This window comes from Polistes canadensis, unplaced genomic scaffold (assembly GCF_001313835.1).
Source record: "Polistes canadensis isolate GaletaPanama2010 unplaced genomic scaffold, ASM131383v1 scaffold_66, whole genome shotgun sequence".
Classification (NCBI taxonomy): Eukaryota; Metazoa; Arthropoda; class Insecta; order Hymenoptera; family Vespidae; genus Polistes; species Polistes canadensis.
The window spans coordinates 405,928-424,217 of NW_014569613.1; the positions used below are offsets into that span (position 1 = coordinate 405,928).

General features: G+C 34.3%; 2 protein-coding genes and 1 long non-coding RNA gene across 3 annotated transcripts in view; 2 read left to right on the forward strand and 1 right to left on the reverse strand.

The window, feature by feature from the left end:
* Positions 1 to 1,062: 1,062 nt before the first annotated feature.
* Positions 1,063 to 4,505, reverse strand: LOC106786111. Its single transcript, XM_014747156.1, has 8 exons — positions 4,482 to 4,505; positions 4,177 to 4,398; positions 3,999 to 4,093; positions 2,303 to 2,538; positions 1,971 to 2,191; positions 1,628 to 1,893; positions 1,198 to 1,442; positions 1,063 to 1,103 (listed from the first exon to the last, which is right to left on the reverse strand). The coding sequence occupies exons 1-8, from the start codon at positions 4,503 to 4,505 to the stop codon at positions 1,063 to 1,065; spliced, it is 1,350 nt and encodes a 449-aa protein (XP_014602642.1).
* A 5,283-nt stretch (positions 4,506 to 9,788) lies between these two features.
* On the forward strand, positions 9,789 to 10,367 carry LOC106786113. The gene is made up of 2 exons (XR_001381617.1): positions 9,789 to 9,891; positions 10,131 to 10,367. It is a non-coding gene; the product is annotated as an uncharacterized LOC106786113 (long non-coding RNA).
* Positions 10,368 to 11,451: 1,084 nt separating this feature from the next.
* LOC106786164 (growth/differentiation factor 11) overlaps positions 11,452 to 18,290 on the forward strand; it is an 18,715-nt gene continuing 11,876 nt past the window's right edge. Inside the window, exon 1 of the mRNA XM_014747274.1 lies at positions 11,452 to 12,090. Coding sequence (XP_014602760.1) covers positions 11,718 to 12,090 — 373 coding nt within the window. The 5' untranslated portion in view covers positions 11,452 to 11,717. The remainder of the gene's footprint in view (positions 12,091 to 18,290) is intronic.

Consider the following 18,290-nt stretch of genomic DNA (forward strand, 5'->3'; position numbering starts at 1 on the left):
GAGGCTAAATGCCGAAGAGGCCCCCACAAATTTGTGGTATCAAGTGGGCAACTACATAGACTATTGAGTTATTTTCAAAAGTTCAACAGCAAGTTAAAACTTTTCGAGAATAGCTCTCTAATCATATTTTATTATATTACTTTTTTGCTCGTCATTAATTTGTAGTTGTAATTGGAGATGATGGACCATTCTATCTCCTTGGGACACCAAATTCGTGTCTATATCGTCCAAAAGATGCATATATGTTAGTTACAGTCGAAAATATTAAAATTTTCGTAATATTAAATTTTGAAGCTTAAATAACGTTTAGTTATTAAATATTACAGTAATTTCTTTTTTCTTGTTTCGTCTTTAAAATTTGTCAGTTTGATCGTATTTTATTAAATTTGCAATTTTTCTTTTCTATATAATGTAGCTTGAAAGTATTTCATAATAATTAATATTTTTTGTAGTAACTTAATATTTGTACTTTTCCTATTTCTTTATTTTTATATATTTTATGTCATTGTAAAATCACGCGTCTTTAAATTTAATTTCATTACAACGGTAAATAGAGATTTGATAAAAATTAATAAAAAATTTAGTTGAAAAGTGGATCTGCGAATGGGACGATTTATATGTTAGGCTATTGTATCACTTGATTGTATGATTAATATAATTTTCTTTTTGTTACAGGTGATCATCGTTGGATTTATCATTTACTCGTTTTGATTTTCTTCTACTTTTTAAAATATATATTTATAAAAAACGCATTTCTGAAGGCACACACGTATTTAGACACTAAAAATTAAATATAATTATTTAAAATATTCTTACAATATAACTATGAAGAATATTGTATTCTTTGATAGTATATGATATATTCTTTGATAGTTTGTATCGTCATCGTGTTAAGTATCTATTCTCGCCCACTGGTGGTCCCGGTACTAACTAAGAGGATTTTAGTTATTCGAATAGGGGACTTGTGTGCTTTTTATGTACTCCTGTTTTCTTTGATAAATCATTCATGGTTTCCTTATTAACCGAATCTTTGTATCGGTATAGAGGAGAGCGCAAGGTAGATTAACCGTCGATAATGCGAAGATTTCCTGCTGCTTGTTTTCCTAGAAAAGTAAATCTTTTCCTTCGTTATAAGAATTCGTTTTGTTCGTCGACGTCGATAAAATATAGAATATCTAGTGGCTGAAATTTTCCGACCAGTAACACATGAAATTGTTCCCTGTGATCGTATTTGCCATTTGTACAAAATATTTTCAAGAACGCATATTAATGCACTAAACACAATAGCAATTGAAAGTATTAAAAATACGACACGTATATGACCATATTCGACTGCACGAAAATCAGTCCATTCGGATTGTCCTAAAGTGTTGTCCCATTCTCTTTTGAGCCATTTTTTTTCAAGGTAATCTAAAATACCGACCGAACGGAGACGGATTAAGCTAAAACATAATATAAAAGTATGTATAGGTTGATATACTGATTTTATGTTACCTTTGTTGCTTCTAAATATAATTTTTAAAGTGTTCAATTAATGACTTAATAATGAAAATAAATTTTTATAAATATTTGGAATAAAAAATAAACGAGTAAAAAAAGAAAGGTAAATATAAAAAAGACAACTCACTATAAATCGATGACCTTTCTATATTCCGAAGATCTGGCGTGTTGAAAAGCTAGTTTTAAGCTCCAATATTCTTCAGGTAATCGTACGTAGCGACATTGGTTTATTACTGGTAGATAAATTGATAGAAAAATGTCTGGACCTTCTAAATAAACAAAACCAGGATCACATAGTTTTGAACCGATTGTATGAATGTCCATTGTATCAGGACAATTCTTGTTCACTAAATTCTTCCATTTCGGCAATAATTCCTCATTTCTTATGCCGTCCTATAATGTAAATAGAACTAATTTTGTTATATCTCTTTTCTTTCTCACATTTAATATTTATTTATGTATATAAGTACCACTGTGAAATGAATGTAAGCACCGCTATCGTTTCTCACACATAGAATATGGGTACGTTTGTTGGCAATATCTTCTAAACTAGTAATTGGTACGGACGTTATTCCGATGGTTAGATACGAAGTTAAAGTACTACTAAATCCACAAAATAATAACATTCCCATGATTAAAAACGACAGGATTGTTAAACGTAACGACCAGCATGACGGAATCTTCTGACAACCTTTATTTTATTAGAATAAAGAAAACAAATCGATGTCAGAAAAATATCGCAGAAAAACATGAATTTTGATGAAAACAGTATATTAAATTTTCTATTACAAATGACAAGTACCTTGACCGCTTATACCACCTAAAACGTAAAGAAAGACGAATGAAAGAGATGAGAATTCATTGTCGCATTCAACGTAAAATCTGCAGATGGTTTTTCTCAATGCATAAATTCCCATAATGATAAATACGATAAATATAATAAATAATCCTATTATTTTCCATAGATCGTAACTGAAAATTCTAACGTACCACCACGTTGAAACGCTTGTACCTTCGGATTGCACGAATAGGGCATAACTGTGGATAATCAATACTTAATAAGAATATGAATTTCGTTTGTTCACGATATATCATCGAATTAAAATGAAATTAAGGATAATAATAATCCGATATAACATTAATTTCTTTTATAAAAAATAAAAGGGTATATGTATATACGTTACTTAAGAATTTTTTTATTTCGACTTACTAGTTGGTCGTGATTGGAACGCTGTAAGTGTAATAACTAGAGGTGTAGGAGTAAATCACCGTAGTTTCCAAGAGTGCGTGAGCTCGACCATTCATCAGCGTCCAGCCAGTAGACGGTCCCGCTCTACGGTAAATCGTCCTGTATTTTCGAGGAAGAAACACTTTTATTACGGTGTGAGCGCACCCAACGGTGTTACCACTTTTCTTTCTCTCTTTTCGTCTTTCGCGAAGCGTGATACTATACTTATACCTGTCTAGACGAATGAATCATGCAAGTATTTTGACCCAACACTCCACGTCTGGGTGGTACGCGGAAAATTGGGCAGATTCTACGTACGAATAGGTTGTCGTGTCAGTTTGATCCCCTCTCTCTCTCTCTCTCTCTCTGCATGCAAATTGTGAATGAAAACGACAAGAAGAGTAACAGGTAAAAACGTGAAAGGCGTGACCAGACGAGCGTAGATTTCTATGATATTACGTGCCGACAATGATAACAACGCGAGCTCTTAACAGTTCAAGAAAAATGGGCGTACGAAGTAAAGTTACCCAAGATACGAAAGAATCGAAACGAGTAATACGATTTTAATCGACTCACAATCAGATTAACAAAAAACAACAAGAAAACTTATTTATTCTCGTTACCAAATAATTTAAGGGGGAAGATAGGTGTATAGGTTTCAAAAAATTCTATTTTTTTTATATGCGTGGCATGTAATATGGAACGGTCAAGCTTTTTTTCAAACGTGTTTTTCTCGAATTTGTGTACACTTAGTTAAAAAATTTTACAACTGATCATTTTGAAATTTGGTATATAGTTTCTTTATTTATTAGAACTACAATTCTAAACAATATCTTATTGCAAAAAAAGGTACGAAAAAATGGGAAAAAATCATGCTTCATGTTCATACCCCATCTAAAAATATTAATTTTCAATTTTTTTTTAAGGAAGTGAAATTCACATAAAAGAAACACATATAAAAAATGTAAATTCTCTGTGCGACTGATTTCACGTAAAAATTTCGGCCACCAAGATGTACACAAATTGCTCAGTTGGATTGCGACCAACAATGCGCGGCAGCTGATATCTCCGTTACTTTTCGAGGAAAATTTTAGAAAATTTCCGAATATATTCACAAATATATGCGTAAAATGATCACACGATATAAATAAATTATTATAAATTCCTTATGTGTGTTAGAAAAATTCATGAAAATCACTATAAAAACGTCGTTATACACCTATCTCCCTCCTTAATACCGAATTCGTAATGAAGGGGTTTATATACGAACGTGAATTTTAAGGTTTCTTCCAAAGTCGTCCAGACGTCCCCTATGAATCCTGTAACTTGGCTCTGATTTGAATTTATTATGATGTACGGATTCATCTGAAAATGAGAGGGCTAGTCGACAAATAGTTCCTTTTCCATTTTCATTCGATTCACTTAAAAAATTGTTTTCGATCACTCACGTAATCGGAAACCACTGTGATCGATTTCATGGTCAAGTTCTTGACGAAATCAACGCTACACAACAATCCGTTGTTCGATTTCAATGTTTCCAATGGTACGAAGTTATCTTCTATCCGATCCCATCTCCAAATGCGACTTGGACTTTTCTTCAAAATTCTACTCTCTTCTTGATTGTTTAAAAGACGTATACAAGTTTCCGCATGGATCGTGATAAATAATGACTGATAAAGTTGCATTAAAAATGAAACGTTCAAATAATTATTATTTTTTTTTCTTTCTAATAATGCACACAAGAATTACATACCGTGAAGCAAATGAATATCTTCATGGTGGTTCGAGCTCGAATGATGTGACTTCGAACGTCACTGGTTACCTTCATTACTAAATCCTTTCGCCTTCCGAAGTGGCTTTCATTTTTAATCACCGACTACGCATACATTCTAACGTCTTAATGAGAATAATTGACAACCTTGCCTGTAGGATATCAAAAGTGACAAGGATTGTCGTACCTTTCGATTAATTATTCATATACAAAGGATCAGACAGGTGAGATGAATCAAATTTTTTAACGAAGATATTGATTTATCGGTAGGATATACAATGAATATTTATAATCGATCGATCAATTAATTTTTTTTATTCGGACTTCAATTAGATCGTATGTGATTTGTTATATTTAATTTTATATTAACAGTTATTAAAATATACAATTTTTCCAGCGAATATATGCTTGTGAATGATCGAATAAGAAAGTTAAAGTAAATTTGTAGTTAACTATGTGTAAAGAGATAATAAGCTGAACTTGCTCCTCTTTCACGCTTATTTTAAGCGAACTTACACCCCCTTTCTCTTATATACAATTATAAGAAAAGATAAAACAAATAATAACGCATCATCGACGCATATTTTATTTTTGATAATCGAGTTCACGTGAACTCTCGTATTTATGCGCAACACGTTTTTTTCATCCTCTAATATCGAGGTCAGTGTGCTACATAGAAACAACTTCGATGAAATATTACTAATTGAAAATATTATTTAAACATTTATTCGCGGTGTAACTGCACTAGAAGACGTTATCTTGGTTTTTTTTTTTTTTATAATCATTTATTGCATATCGATGATATGATCTATTAAGCATCTGTTACAAAAAAAAGGCGAGAACGGTATTCGAATTTGTTGGATCTCATTTGACTAAAGAATTTAATTTTCATGAAAAATATATTATTAATTTCCATGTATCGGTACTGTTCGGCATAAACAACACAGTTGCGAGAGTACCATTGCGAATGTCAGGGTCAGCGAACCGGCCAGTCGTTTGCACGATTATTATTAAAAAAAAAACATATGAGATATATTTAAACACATATAGGTCATCGTAACGTTTTTATTTGTATTTTATCGGGTATTCAAGATCACAATAAATCGTACGATACGCATACTGTATAAACGTGTACGTAATTACATTTATCTATTCTTGTAATTGTATCATCTCGAATATTTTGCTTTCACTTCATATATTCGGTTGTACAAGTTTTACATATTTTATATCGATCCTGTTAAGTAGCAACGTAAGTACAAAAAGATTCTATATGCACGTAACGTGATACTCCTATAATGTAAACTTAAATTATCGTCATTTCATTTGTATTAACGTGATTTAAAACTTGTTAAAATGAAAAGCCTCAAATTATTTACTAGAGAATTCGGATGGTTAACTAAACGAATGTTGTAGCATTCGTTGTAGTATGCTACTTATTCCTTTACTGTAGGAATTCTTAAGTCCTTGTGAATTATTTCATTTGATACATACCAAGGAGCAATGGAAATGTTTCGCTGGATTCTTGATTGAAATCTTTGTAGAATTTTAATGTTTGAGTTACCAGCGGTTCCCCATAGTTGAATTCCGTATATCAATATGGACTTTAGAATATCTTTGTATGTGTCGCAGGGAAATGATGAAAATGGAGATTTGATCAAATCTCTAAGGTAGATGAAATGTTAAAAAATAAAATTTCTGTGGGGTGATTTAGCTGAAAAAAGTAAGTGATTTGATCGAATCATTCAACTGTTTTACCGAATAATTAAAAATTGATTAACACGTTATTGTATTTATCTCTTCTATCAGAGTTTCTTATTCATAGGTTACATTTCTTAATTTACAATTTAATAGGTTAGTTATTAAATCTACTAATTTATCATATTTAAAAGTATGAAATTCATTGAATACATTTCTGCTGTTGTAAATCTCTTTTCGAAGCTCATGCATAAGCAATTCCATATTTCTTTAGCGGTGGTACAATTATGATAATATTTAAAAAAGAAGCTGATCCAAGAACCAAAGAATATGAGTACCGTTTAGGTGCGTTTCGTTCCAAGATCCTGCAGACCTTCAATACAACGACTTTTTCCACGAAACCATAAAATCGCTTAATCTTCGAGTATCCAAGTTATGGATGGTTATAAACGGTTTCGTGACCACGAATTCACGATACTGTTACAGAAAATGAAGGGGATAAAAGAGAGGTGAGTGAGAATCTCATCGATCGACCAGACATTAATTTTTATTAAACGATATAATTTTATGCGATATTATTATTATGGGTAATATGGGAAACACATTGTACGATGGCGATCATAATCGTTTATTCCGCAACATTTTAAATAATATGTATATGAAATATCGAAATATTATGTTCATAATATTTTAGTTATAATTTATACAGAGTTCATTTTTTTTTTTTTTGCGACAATAAGCGTACAGAAAGATGAAGCAATGTGTAAAAGTCTTTGAACTGATTATGCTTTGAAAAAACGTGTGGTAATGTTAAGGTAGGAACAAAGATAGAAAGACAAAAGTGAGAAAAAGATCGAAAATGTAAATGAACGAGAGAAGAACGGTCGGTTTCAAGATTTTCTACGTATCGTATTTGTGCATCTTTGTTCGCTCGACTACATCGAGATTTCTTTTCGAAAGAATATGCAGCATACCCCCTTGTGTAAAAGGAGGAAAGAATTGGCGATTTCGTCGTTTAGAATATAATATATGTCGACTGGTGTGCATCTTTTAGAGAATGCGAACCAATGCGCGAGATTTGAATCGCTTTGAAAGTCGATTTGGCTTTCAAACGTCACGAGAAGAAGTCGATGGCCTATCTCGGTCTTCTTTCGGTCTTCGCTACTTTTTTTTTCTCTCTCTCTCTCTCTCTCTCTCTCTGTTCTATCTCTTTCTCTCCGACATGCGTAGTCCTATCTGGCCGATCAGCGGGACGACGGCTTTGAGCGTGCCCTCGATTCCGTCAGCTATAAAAATTCGATCGAAATTTTTCTTCGGGACTTCTCTCGAGAGATCGTGCATCAAATTGCACGCGCATCGGACGGTGCACGTGCGCCGTTGTCGAACGGCCGATGTCATCGAATTTCAAATTTCTCATTTTCTTTTCCTTTTTTTTTTTTCCCCCACACAAACCCCACCCCATCCCATTCTTCTCTCTCACTTTTTTCTTTTTTCTTTTTTTTCTACGCGTCATCGTGTAGAAGCAGCTCGATCATTTTGCCAAACCTGTGTGAATTTCATTTTGACGTAGAGGTATATATATATATATATATGTATTATATATGGAATATTCCATGTGCCAACTCAACTTACTGTGAAAAATTGACATTTTTGATTTAGCTCAAATTTCACATTATCATTTTGTATTAAGTTAAGAGAAGAGTTTTATGATTTTTTTCGAATTATTTTTCATAAAGACGTTCAGAAGATATGAATTTTTAGCAATTTTAATAGCTTATACTTTTGAATTTTAAGACTAAAACTTTGTTTTTACATTCTCAGAAATACTACTTTCACACAAAAAGAAAAAATTAATATATAATTTAAATCGTAGGTATCGTAGGGAATTTGGACATTCAAAAGAATTAGAAGTTCGTTTTGATTAATTGAAATGACTGTAAACTTATTAATGTTAAGAAAACTAATACCATCGCGTTAGTTGAGCATCATTTTAAAACAGGACATTATTTTAAATTCGACGCCGTAACAATTTTAGATTTAGAAGAAAATTGGTATAAAAGAAACATTAGTGAAATGTATCACATAACGAACAATAACGCGGTTAATTTTAGAACAGACATAAATAATTTAAACAACATCTATAACGGAATTTTTAAATTTAATTATAATAAATAGAACACACGAATAGAGGGCACCTTAACAGTGAAAATATCTAAACAAATAAACACTAGTTTAAATTGAAACAGTTTTGTTGAGTTTTCAAATATAACGGATAAAGAGATAACGAAATATAGATCTGTAGTTTTTTTTGGAATATTACAAGAATGTATGTAAAGACGCTGAATTTTATAGATCAAAGTAACATCTAATATTTTATAATGTATGGGTCTCATCTAATTCACAATATAAAAATAAGAAAAAAAATAAAATGTCCAATTGCTGAAGTAGTCCCAATAAAGGGATGAAACGTCCAATTAATCATAACAAAGTTCTAATTCTTTCGAATGTCCAAGTTCCCTACGATACCTATTTATTAATAATCATTTTATTTAATCAGTTATTTCTCTCGTCCAAAATTATAATTCTTAATGATAAATGTAAAGATTAAGTTGCCGAATAAGTCTCAATAAAGGTACGAAACGTCGAACTTAGTTAAATTAAGTTCTACTTCTTTTTTTCATGTCCAAATTCCCTGTGATACCTTATCATTAATAATTTTATTTTTGGACGAGAGAAACAACTAATTATAATATAAAATATTAATAATTTGAATAAAACATAGATAACAATTCTCTCACCTTTCTTATCATATTATATTACATTATTATCTTTTTTATTGTTAACTTTTTCCTTATAAAATTAAAGATACATATATATATATAAAAATGTGAAGAAAATAAAGAGAAGATAAAATAATAAGAAGAAATAATAATAATCAAAAGAGATACGTCATTAACATCAATGTGCTTTGCACGTGGGATCGAATGTCGGTCGATTTGTCGTTGATCATCGATTGTCGATTAGCGTCGATGCTCTTGTTTCGAAAAAAAAGATTCGAACTCAATAAAAAGAGAGAGAGAGATAAAAAAAAAGAGAAAAATAGTAGTCTTTAACCGGCGACAATGATCGCCACGAAGGATCGCGGAAGGTGGTGGGAGAGCCGAAGGAGGTGACGGGCTGGAGGGTGCAAGAAGAGGCGTTGGTAGTAGTGGTGATGGTGATGGCAAGAAGGAAGGGATCAAAGAGTGGGGGGCAACGAGCCATAGGCGTCAGTCGTGCCGACAACGCCGGCAACGGGTAGACGCACAGTCCTGCTACATGCGAATGCATAAGATACTACGCTCGCACGTCAAAGAGGGAGAAAAAGAGGAGAAGGGAGGTAAAGAGGCAGGGAGAAAGAGAGAGAAAGAAATATTGGGTAGGGTGGCAGGGGGTTAGGGGCGGGAGAGTAAGGCGCCGAGAGAGAAAACGGGAGCGAGATATATAGGGGAGGTAAAGAAGGAGAAGAAGGAAGAGGCGGAGGGAGAGAGAGAGAGAGAGAGAGAGGGAGAGAGAGAGAGAGTAGAAAGAGAGGACGATGGAAGAAGAAAGAAGAAGAAGAAAAGGAGGAGGAGGAGGCTTCCACCTCGACATATATGCGGTGAAACCGCGCGCCTCCTGACTCAGTGCTTGACAGGCTAGCAAGCTTTAAGGATCTGTAGGTATCGCGCCTACCGGCAATCCTGAATCCCCCTCCCTTCACCCTATCGACGCGACCTTCTTCACGCGTGATACTTTTGCTCTTATTTTATTTCTCTTTTCCATATTATTATTTCTATCTATCTGTCTGTCTATCTGTCTCTCTCTCTCTCTCTCTTACTGTCTCTCGTTCCTTTAATTTTTCTCTCTGTTACTATTTATCTCTATCTCTTTATTTGTTTTATTTTGCTATCCTAGATAAAAAGAGATAGACACCACGAGGAGATCAGCGTATCTCACTCACTCTATTAGTTACCTCCGAGGAGGGTATCCTATTCTTGTCACTGGGAGCATCATCTCGAGTCTGACGTAATATAGGGAAAGAACGATTTAAGGAGGAAGGATCGAAGGAAGAAATCACGATCGATAAAATCGCGAAGGTCGAGCGTGTTGGTGGTGGTATCGTTGCGAGTGGAACTGGAGAAAGAGGAAAAATAAGAAGAAGGAAAATAAATAGAGGTGACGGTCGTTCGAAAGGGGGTAATGCTGATCGAGAATATGCAAATCGTTGTCGTTGTCGTAAGAGAACAGACTATGACAATGTGCCGGTGAAGAAGCTCATTTCGGATTCGAATACGGCGCGCGATATTCTTCGGGACGAAGACGAAGACGAAGACGAAGACGATGACGTTGACAAGGAGACCGGGCTAGAATTGAAGGTTACGAGGGTGCAGCGGCGGGACCACACTCGTCGTACTCATCGTTTCTTTTTCCTCGTCCCTCCCAGCCCTCTCCCTTTCCCGACTCCCCCCCAACCGCTCTCTCGTTCTCTCACTTTCTCTCACTTATATTTTCTGATTCAGTTTTATCTCCCTTTCTCTCCGTTTATGTGTGTGTGTTTGTTTGTTTCTCTGTGTATCGTCCAAGCCAGTCACAGAGTTATACTTTTATCGGACAGTCTCAGTGTGCTGTATCTTTATTTCACTTACTTAAACCCTTGCCACCACGCGCGAACAATTTTTCATCTCTGCGATGTGGTGTGTGACGTATCGAACAAAAGTCTTTTACCGATCGATTAAAAGTGTGCCTACCTTAAAAGCATAATCACACATAAACCTGATCGATTCATTTTTATCATCTTTATTATTTCGCGAGTTATAATTCGCAAGTGCCGACAAAAGTCGATCAAAATTTGTCGTACAATTGATCGATTAAAATATCAAAGACGTAGGAGAAGAAAACGAAGCTGGATCGCGATTGCACTAAGCTGGGCTGGTGGTTTGTTATTTCGACCGGTGCAACAACATCATCACCGACGGCTAATCACGTCAAGCGGAAGTTTATTCAAGTGAAATACGTGAAACGGGGGTCGCAGGTAATTGGTAAGAAGAAGCTAGTGCTTTGCGATAAAGGAGGAGGAGGAGGAGGAAGTGGTGGAGGTGTTGGTGGTGGTTGTGGGGAAGAAGAAAGTGTTGGAGAAAGAAGAGGACGGCGACCAGCCGGAAGAAAGGAAGAAGAGGCAGGAGGAGGAAAAGGAGGCGGGGGGGAGGAGGTGGTGGAGGAGGAGGCGACGGCGGAGGAGGAAGAGGAGGAAAAAAGGAGAAGGGGTGAAAGAGGAAAAGGAAATCTCTCGGGGAAGGTGGAATTTCCTTGTTCGAATTGAAAATACGGAAGGGGAAGAAGAAGCACTGAGATTAGAACGGAAAAGGAAGGAGGAAGGAAGGAGAGTAAAGAAAATAAGGATGACGTGGTCGTCGCGGGCTGTTTGATCGTCAGGTCGTGTTTAAGACGGAAGCCCGCGAGTGACGCTTCCTCGTTGTCAGGAGCCGTGACCTTGGGAGCAAGATGGTCACGAGACCGCTCCTGATACTCTCGTTGCTCCTCCTCGGTGCCTTCGACGCGCCTGGCATCGAGAGAGCTCGCGTCAAATATTTCGCAATGGCCGGTACTGCATGCAATGCCTGTAGGATGCACGAAGAAATCAGGGCTCTCAGTCTCGAAGCTATCAAAGAGCAAATACTTAATAAGCTCGGACTGAAACAGGCGCCTAATATGACTGGTAGGGCCTTCCCGAGAATCCCGCCTATTTCGAAACTTATGGACATGTACGGAATGCAGGCCGATCAACCTCAATCGGTAGAACCTGGTATCACTTATCACGAGGAAATTGACGAATACGCCGCTAAGACCGAGAGCATTTTTGCCTTGGCACAACCACGTGAGTATTTGACATTTTATCTACCCCTATATTTATCATTTCAATCAAATTTTTGTCGTTTATATTAAATGTAGATAATTTGCGTATCGTAGTTAAACGACGAATGGAACAAGAAGAAAATTGTTCGATCGTTAATCGATGAAACATTTCGAGGCATAACTTATTTTTCGTCTTACGGGGTTCTTCTTACGGCATCGATTTTTGAAATTCGATCTTTGCCTTTAGGCGTCGAGGGCTCGTACAAGGCGATAATGGGACTTATTGAGCCTCTCTCTCTCTCTCTCTCTCTCTCTCTCTCTCTCTCTCTTTCCCTTTTTTTCTCACCGTTAAAAACGTTCTCTCTATATAATATACATACATAATGCATGCTTCTTCCTTGGAGAAAAATGGAAAGAAGAGGGTGGGAAGAAGGCTCGGAAGAAGACACGACTTACTTCTACCTACGCGCGAATCCTTTGGGCGAGATTATTCTCGAACCTTTTATAGGGTAAAAGCCATGTACTCGTGTTAGTAGGCTACCTTACAACCTGTGTTTAACTCTTCCTCCCTGTATTCATATATTAAAAAATGAATTGTTAAAAAACACCTCGAGAAATGATCGACGTGAACCAACGGACGGCTTCTTCTTCTACCTGCTTCCAGTTAATCTGAATTTCATGGCCGTATTAACGTACTTAATATAGGCTTGATCGATGTACCGTGTTGCTTTATAAGTTTCGAGATCAATCTCGATAGCGTAACTGATAATTACGTATAACACGTTCCACGAAACGCCATTTATTCAACGTGTTCTTTTGATCTTTCTACGAAAGTTGTCTTTTCATGTTCGTAATGCCGAGAGTAATTTTCGTGTCGAACCTTTAAAAAATGTATAATTTTACAGATTTCCATGTACATTGGTAAAATGTTACTGGTACACAGGTAAAACATACACATTAGCGCGTTTATGTGAATACATACTTATATACATACTTACATATTTATTTACATAGATATATACATCTATACGTAGGTATGTATATATATATACGTATCTTTATATAATAAATACGTTACACTGTATTCAATATTCGCTTACTCTTAAATATACGTATAAATCATTAACAATGTTACATACTACATCCACGTGAACGAATCACCTGCGAACGGAGTCCAAGTTGTCTGAGGGAAATTATAAATGTCAACGTGAATCACAAATCAACGATAACTAAATTACTTATTAAAATTTGCGCTTTGTTTTGAGAAAGATAAAGCTTCGTTCGGAAAGTCTTTTGTTAACGCTTAGTTAGTTTGCAAAATGAAACGTAGTAGTCTTTATATTCAAGCAAGGTCACTCCAAAATGAGTGACTCTTATTGGAAAAATGAAAAGGTTCGAATTGCATAAAATTAATAAATAATAAGATAATGTACGAATGATAAATATTTGAAATTATTCGAATTCATGAAATAATTGTTTAAGTATATCTAATTTGTTTACCGCATTGCGGAATTTCGTTACATCGAGAATCGATAATTAAATTCTATTCTTGCATAAATGCATCACATTGAATTACTTGTACGGAATATAAAATCTTTTATCTTAGGATAGTAAGACAAAACGTTCTTACGACCAGCATCAGAGACACGTTTTTCGAACCAATGACGAATTCTTTTCATCTGTTAATGCAGTTTCATACGTGCCTTACCAGTCGTTTATTTGTTTCTACATGCGTTTTGTTCTCGTTCGTGCTCATAATAGGATACTACAAATTGATCACACAAAAGAATACTTTTTTATTTAAGTAAGAAAATGAAGTAACACAGTTAGAAAGAAAGATAGACAGAGATTAATACATTTGTTTCTCATATTAATATTCATTATTTTAATTATATCATTAATATAAAAAATATAATTAGATAGTATTTTTTAGAGAATAGGACGGTTGTGAACTAAGTATCAAATTTGTGTGGAACTTTATCTTTATCTTTCTTCAGGTGTTCTGTAATTCTTACATGACACCATTCTGGATCTTGATTTTACAAATTTATTGTTTCTCTCTCTCTCTCTCTCTCTCTCTCTCTCTCTCCGTTTATTCATTCTTTCTTATATACATACATGTTTTCTTTCTCTTCAATTTTCATCTTCCTCATCTTTTTTTTCTTTATCTCTTTCTTACTTCTTCTTCTTTACTCTTCATTCTTGCATCTAAATTTCCTTCGACGAAACGACAGTCAGTTTTTTGTAGTGCATCCTCAAGAGATCGATCGATCGATCGATTTTGGTCGCTTGAATGCAAGTCGATCGAATGTGTGTGTGTGCCAACAATAATTTTTATATATCCACATATATTATATACGTACAATAAAATGTTTCTATTTTTCAGATTGTTCTTTTTCGTTTTTATCACGTTATATATGTATATACTAGTATATACATATATTTATGTGATTTAATGTATATATGTTAAGAAGTAATTAGAAATGAGTAAACGAAATCATTTCAACGATCGTATGTATTTACGTATACATACCTCTGAATTGAATTGTAAGGGTTCTAACAACACGATCTGTCATATGTGCGATTTGTGGTTAACGAATTAGTCATTTCCTTACGGTGTTTTTGTCGTCTGGCTTGCGAGTGTATTCAACCGAAATAACTTCTTTGTTCTTCTCGAAGCTAAACTAGTAGCTCTTTCACATACCTTTTTTACGCGTTATTATCACTTATGATAGAACATTTTCGCGTGAAAATAAGGAAAACAAATTTTCTTTTAGTCATTTTATTTTCCTCCTGTTAATTTCTTATTTCTTTTTTATTATTATTATTATTCATCATAAAATATAAAAACAGTGAGACACTTATAATAAAGTCAAACTTTGTTTTATTTTCTAATTATTTACGATAGAGTCAAACTTTCTTTTATTTTCTAATTATTTTACATATTTTTCAATTTAAACAATTATTTTGTTCTTCTTAGAATATCTTAAATTATTAGTTTTTCCGATAAAAATTAATTGAAGCTTTGACCTGCGCTAGGAAAAAAAGAAATAGAGAGAGAGAGGGTGAGAGAGAAAGAGAAAGAAGAAGAAGGGATCAGGGGGGAGAGATTAACCTGTTGAAAGAAGGTTACAGTCCAAGCTGAAATAGGCGTTTACGAATTTCCAAGTACGAACGACGAACCGGCCTCGATTCGTAACGAAGGTCACGGCCGATGCAAAGCCTAGGTCAGGCCCATCGCTCATTATCGCGTTAAAGCTGTCTGTGTAGTAGGTGGTAGGTCGCTGTTAGGACTCATCTAGTTTAGGACCAACCTTTCTTTTATTTCGAACTCTCTTTTTTTTTTACGAATATTTGAATTGTTTATTTGTAACTAAGGCTCATTATTGTTGCTGACGACGACTCGTTATTGTACCATCGTATTTTTACAATAATCCCTGATTTATTTTAAGCATACCAAAATGATATTTATTGTTTCTTTATTAGAGATGACCAGAAAGACGAGATTTTTCAATGTAATTTAATATACAAATTTACGAACGTATCTGACATTTCAAGGACATATTATGATAGATGTTTCGTAATATTTTTGGATCATCATGTGATGGGATATATAAATGAAATCATTTTTATTACAAATTTATGGGGATAATTTAATGCGTGTGTGGTTAAAAAAAATAAATGTAACTACTATATCAAGCAGTGCCAGAAAAGTGTTATACTTCGAATGGTTTAACACTGACGTTGTTTTTTTTAATTTCATATTTTTCGATATTTGATTTTTATTAATTAATGTTAATAATGAAATTGGCAAATTTATTGAAATATTTCTTTATTTTATTTAATCGATATACGTTTGACTGACAAAGATGATCATCCGTAGGATAAGAGAAATACGTAGGTCAGAAAAAGGACAGTATTTTTATTAATCGATAAAAATTTTCAATGCTCGAACGTAATTTGGCGATTAGCGAATATAATCAAAATCACATATGTGAAGAGTTATAAAAAGAAGTGAGTATAATGATAATCGTTCACACGAACACGCTTATTTAATATATGCTATCGTTATCGTGGATTTTTTTTTTTTTTTTTTTTTCAACGTGGACGTTTCAAATATATGTTTAATACAATACATATGTACAAATGTAAATGTTACCATGCATTGACAATAACATTTAATTAAATATTATTTAACACGTTATTACATCACATATATTTATTTTCTATTTCGATTAGATATTCATTTGATGTATGACATTAATAAATAGGATAAGTTTCTAAACTATAAATAAATGTACATCTATTTGTTAATCTATCGATCAATCTATCTATCTATCAATCGATTTCCTTTTGATATTTTCATTTCGGAACCTCAGAGAGAGAGAGAGAGAGAGAGCACATGTAGCCTCAAATCCCACCCGTTTTCAACGAAATGAATAACTCTGAAACAGATACATAATAATGACAGTTCTGATAGCGGCACTTGTGGTCAGCATACTCGCAGACAGGCGCCGCACTTTTAGTGGTTCTCAATATATATTATACATTATAACATCGTAATGATCACGTTTTTCATTCGAGGAATACGCATGCACGCGTGTACTTATTTCTATAACAGATAATTCCAAAATATGAACTTCTAATTGGATTTTATCATATTTTATCATCATAATTTAATTATATTTAAAAAATCCAAATGTATTATATTATGTCATTAATAACATATTATTCTCCGATTTCAAAGTTGACGACGTGTAACGATTAGATAATTTTTGTTGGGTTGTTAAAGGGAATGGTTACTTTTGAAGATAAATTAATATGACTGGTGTCATCAAAATCGTTCGAATATTTAACGCGCTTGAGTATTAGAGATTGAGATTAGAGATTTTAATATCGAGATGATCCCGATGGAAAACGGCACTCTCCTTTAGCTGTCGATACGCGTTCTGACCGATCCAATGTGGCGTTGGGATCGATCGATACAGAAAACCAGTTTGTCGTGTTCCCGGACTAACTCGGATATATTAAGAGTGCAAATATCACTGACACGCAGCTACGCGAATGCGTTTAAGGGCTACTTGGATTACATAACAATTCAACGTGTATTACCGGCTCCATCGACGTCTATAACATTAGACAGAGTTAGATTCGCATATCGTTTTACTTTATTGCCACGCGTTATTTATTTATATTTTCGTTACCCACGACTTTCGTAATACGGTTTATTTTACGAAATTATATCCAAATTTCTAATGGATCTAATAATATCTTCGTTAAATTTCCATCGAGATCTTATTAATCGATCGTTTTTTTTTAAATAAATAAATATGAATAAATAAAGAATATCAATTAAATTCTTTAACGTCGTATTGCGTTAATATTATCGAATAGATTTTGTTTTTATTGTAATCTGATTAATATTTTTTTTATTTTAATGGAAACACATGTTTGATCTGCGATCTTAAATTGAAAATTACAAACACGAGTACGATTGTTTATATCGCATTTACTTTTCCGAAAATAATTAATTATTTATGATACGAAGATTATCTTGAGATCGGTTAATTCGGTTTGCTTTTTTATTTGTAAGGAACCACGTCGTTCTTTGTGAAGCAGCTTTGATGTTTAGACCAAAGGTAGACGTAAAAAGGTACGAGCTTACAAGTAATTAGCTGTTGCGTGATAAAGGTAGCTCTCGCAATTGTTATTACAGTTCGACAGTATAACAGTATAACTCGATAAAATTCGCATTTGGGTCACGCGTTTCTCTTACCACCCACCCTCTTTCTTTCTTTCTTTCTTTCGTTTATTTTTTTTTTTCTTTTTTTCGCCTGCCCGTCCATATGCATATAAAGAGAGAGAGAGAGAGAGAGAGAGAGAGAGAGGTGCGGGGCCTTTTCATCGACATCGCGTGAGTTCGTGACAACTCTCCCATCATCCCCTTCGAAACGACAGGTGGGCGCGCACGAGGGAAGGAATGACGAGAGAAAAACGCAGGAACGCCTATTTTTGCACCCCATCGCTCTTTCATGTACACAGTTCGACATAAATGACCCTCCGGCAAAAGCGAAGAAAAGGGACCACACCACACATTCGTGAGAAGGAAGGAATCAACCTTTTCTTTCGTTTGTTAGATTTTGCGAAAGAAGGAATGAGATGAAATAGACAAAACATATTGGAAAATATCATTCAATGAGATTATTAACGAATTTTGGATTT

Excerpts from the sequence above, each read along its gene's own strand:
- LOC106786111 (XM_014747156.1), bottom strand. The coding sequence starts at position 4,505 with ATGAAGATATTCATTTGCTTCACG. Across the intron at positions 2,539-3,998 it reads GAAGAAACCTTAAAATTCAC|TTATGCCCTATTCGTGCAAT; the intron begins GTTCGTATATAA and ends GATTATCCACAG. Across the intron at positions 1,104-1,197 it reads AACAATTTCATGTGTTACTG|GAAAACAAGCAGCAGGAAAT; the intron begins GTCGGAAAATTT and ends TTACTTTTCTAG.